This window comes from Wasmannia auropunctata, unplaced genomic scaffold (genome assembly GCF_000956235.1).
Source record: "Wasmannia auropunctata unplaced genomic scaffold, wasmannia.A_1.0 LD336004.1, whole genome shotgun sequence".
Lineage (NCBI taxonomy): Eukaryota > Metazoa > Arthropoda > Insecta > Hymenoptera > Formicidae > Wasmannia > Wasmannia auropunctata.
The window spans coordinates 87,714-90,958 of NW_012026886.1; the positions used below are offsets into that span (position 1 = coordinate 87,714).

Here is a 3,245-nt window from a genome sequence, read left to right on the forward strand (position 1 = left end):
TATATATATATATATATAAGTATATATGTGCCCCTGCAATTTCAGGTAGGCATTTTTGACGCCTTGTGTACAACGAAAGTTAATCAATAATTGATTTTTTTAATTAATAATTTTATAATCATCCTGCTGCGTCAAAACAATAAATCTATACTCACTTGAAAGCCGTCGTATGTCCACGAGCCGAATTTCATGAAGCATGTTTGCTGATCGAAGGGGAAGTATCTAACGTCAATTTCGCAGGAAGATTTAAAAATTGCCGGAGGGGTCCAAAGCACCCTGCCGGTGTGATGCAAAACGGCCTTAGTCATTGTTGTCACACCGTACTCTCCGTCCGCGCTGAAAGTAAGGCTCGTTACTTCAAATGCGCTGACAAATTTTTAATACGCATTATATAATTCACGATACTCGGATGAAGTCATCAATAAAAGGACTGGAATTGCAACAATTTGCAGTACATCACTTGCGCGACGTGCTTATATTTTCCGATCGCAATAATCGTAAAAGAGGTAAAGAGATAGTGAAAAGAGAGAGCGTACGGCATCACGTACTTGTTATAAAGTACAATGTCGGGCAGCCATATATGCTCGCTCGGCACGTAGAGTTCAGTGACACCTCCGTATTCCGAGGGCTCCCATATGAATTTATGATCCTGCCATTCCTGAAATTATGAATTCGGCTTCGGTCACATGTTAATCTTTCAACTCGCAGTCTCGATGGCAATCAAAAGTTGCTCGAATTTTTTTTCATGTAGCTCAACACTTACGTGCTCCAACCAGACGTTCGTCGTTAGGATTTGATCTTTTAAATTCTGCAAACGACGAACAGATTTTATTAAAGGTGATATTATTAAAACAGCTCTGCGCGCCAGTTGTAATACGTTACATATCATATAAACTTATTTTAATGCAATTTTTTGATAATTTTTTATCTTATTAGCACGATTATATTGCATAAAATAATGTACACGCTACGTACGAGATCTATCAGCTGCGAGAGACGAAGCCCTAGTTTCACAACAACGGTGTCAGTATTGTTGAACACAGGTCGAATCAGCCGATTATAATTCGAGAGCAGATCGTCGTAAAGTCTCTTAGCGTCTGGATTACTGTAGCAGATCCCCACCGAAAGGATCAGGATGATTAAGGAGTACATCATTTTGCGTTGCGTTCAAACGTGCGATTAAACAAGACTCGTCAAAAGTATCCTGAAAGATTAATAAACCGACATGCGGTCACTCGATTTATTTCATCCGTAGTTTTATGAAATATCCAACAACTTTATTATCTTGAAAATTATCAGATTTAATATTAAAAAAAATTATGTATATATTATACATAAAAATATTTATTATATTATAACAGTATAAATTTTTCTTTCTCCTATTTTTTAGCTATTTTTCCTCTTTCCGCATATATTTGCAAGATTATATTTTATAAACTGATTATACTTTATAAACGTAAGACAATTTCGTTATGGCAGAAAGTAAGCAGAATATTAAATGAAAATGTTCATTGTTGGGATTATTCTACATTTGTAATTATTTTTTTATTTTTAACTGTCGCTCATACTTTTTTTCAGTTGTCTCGGCTGAAGAAGCTACGATTTAATTTAATTAGTAGTTACAACGCTTACGTCAATAGCTTAACTGAGCTTTGCGAGTTGTTAGTTATAGAATTATGAACCTGTTGCATTAAGCACAGCCGTCTGTCCGTATTAATTTTTACGACAAGTACTTTGGCGTATCTCAAACCTTCTTCAAATACTTCGTCAAATAAAGTATTAATATATATTTATTACATTGCAAAAAGTTTCAGATATTATACATTCGCAAACGTGTAAGATTCAAAGGTTACAATTTTTCTATAGTGACACCTCAAATATAAATTTAGCACGCATTACTTCTCGCTACGTATAAATGCAAATGATCCGCTCCATGTGCCGAATCGTCGCTCTTAACGCTACAATTATCCGTATATAGGAAAATATATTCTGAACCAAAAATTATTATTTCGAAAACTTATACTGGGTCTATGTTTTCACAGCGCTTACCGTGATTTCGTTCACCGAGGAACTATTTCTGAGGGCATGTATACGCGTATCGGAACGTAATCTAAACGGTCGTGGATGTACTTGCGCTTCGGCCACCTCGGACGCCCCGGTTACTCGTTTCCCTTAAATACGGCGCTTTTATCCCCGTGCCCTCCTTGCGTATCATAATCCGCCGTGTGAATCTGGAAATACGTTCGATCTCCGGGCGCGCGCTTACTTATATCAGTCGGCGACACCTCGTCGGGCGCGGGGCTCTCTCATTACTCGCGCGGATCGTCGTTCCGCTCGCGAAACGCCGGAAGAACGTCCGGCAGAAATGACATTGTGTACAGCCGCTGGACCACTGGGATGCTGGTACGTGCATCTGAAATTCGCAGGATCAATACACCATTGCGCATGTACCGCGCGTGGCCCGCTTCTGCCTCTGCGCGCTGCGAGTAGCGCCCGTGTCGCGCAAACTCGTCGATTTCTACTGCGTCGCCTCTCGCAGTGGAAAAAGACGGACGAGTCGGCCGGGGCCTCGGCACTTTCCTGGGCGTACTACGCCCTTTCCCGGCGAGAGAATCTCACAGCGCTTTCTCTCTCCCTCTCTTCTCTCTCTCTCTCTCTTTCTCTCTCATATTTACATTATTTTCTGCTTTATGTCCATTATTTAACAAGAGAACCGCTTTAGCCGCGATGAACATTTAATTCACGAGAGAGCTATGCTTCATTTTACTAATTCGATTTTTATGCAACAGATAAATTATTTCCGCGATATTTCTACATGGTAATTTGATTACCCTTTCCTTCCCCTTCCCCCCCCGTTATTTTCGTGTCAATTTCATTTTTTGACGCAATATATATATATATAAAATAAGCTCGATATAAAACGGTTTATTTTCTCGAGCATCGTAAATCCACTCTGGAGTGTCACAATCACTGGGTAGCCAGTTTCTTTTTTTTTTTTTACGTGCCTGTATGTGTGTGCATCGCAAACATTTACATTGCACTTGACCATCTTTTCTATTTGTGCACGTTATTGTTTTAAATTATTTGTGAGACGTTCAAGTACGACTATACTTTCTCATTGTACAATTTTCTAAAATTTACTTCGCTCGTAAAGTGAGTACTTTCAGACGTAAATTTCCCAAGTAACATGGGAAGAGAGAGAGAGAGAGAGAGAGAGAGAGAGAGAGAGAGGTGAAATGCGATGA

General features: G+C 39.3%; 1 protein-coding gene across 1 annotated transcript in view; it reads right to left on the reverse strand.

The window, feature by feature from the left end:
- LOC105453102 (acetylcholine receptor subunit alpha-L1) overlaps positions 1-2,390 on the reverse strand; it is a 7,338-nt gene extending 4,948 nt beyond the window's left edge. The window contains exons 1-5 of the mRNA XM_011694808.1: positions 2,050-2,390; positions 976-1,204; positions 764-808; positions 549-658; positions 156-336 (exon numbers count right to left, since the gene is read on the reverse strand). Of these exons, the coding sequence (XP_011693110.1) occupies positions 156-336; positions 549-658; positions 764-808; positions 976-1,155 (516 nt within the window). The 5' untranslated portion in view covers positions 1,156-1,204; positions 2,050-2,390. The remainder of the gene's footprint in view (positions 1-155; positions 337-548; positions 659-763; positions 809-975; positions 1,205-2,049) is intronic.
- Positions 2,391-3,245: the final 855 nt, after the last annotated feature.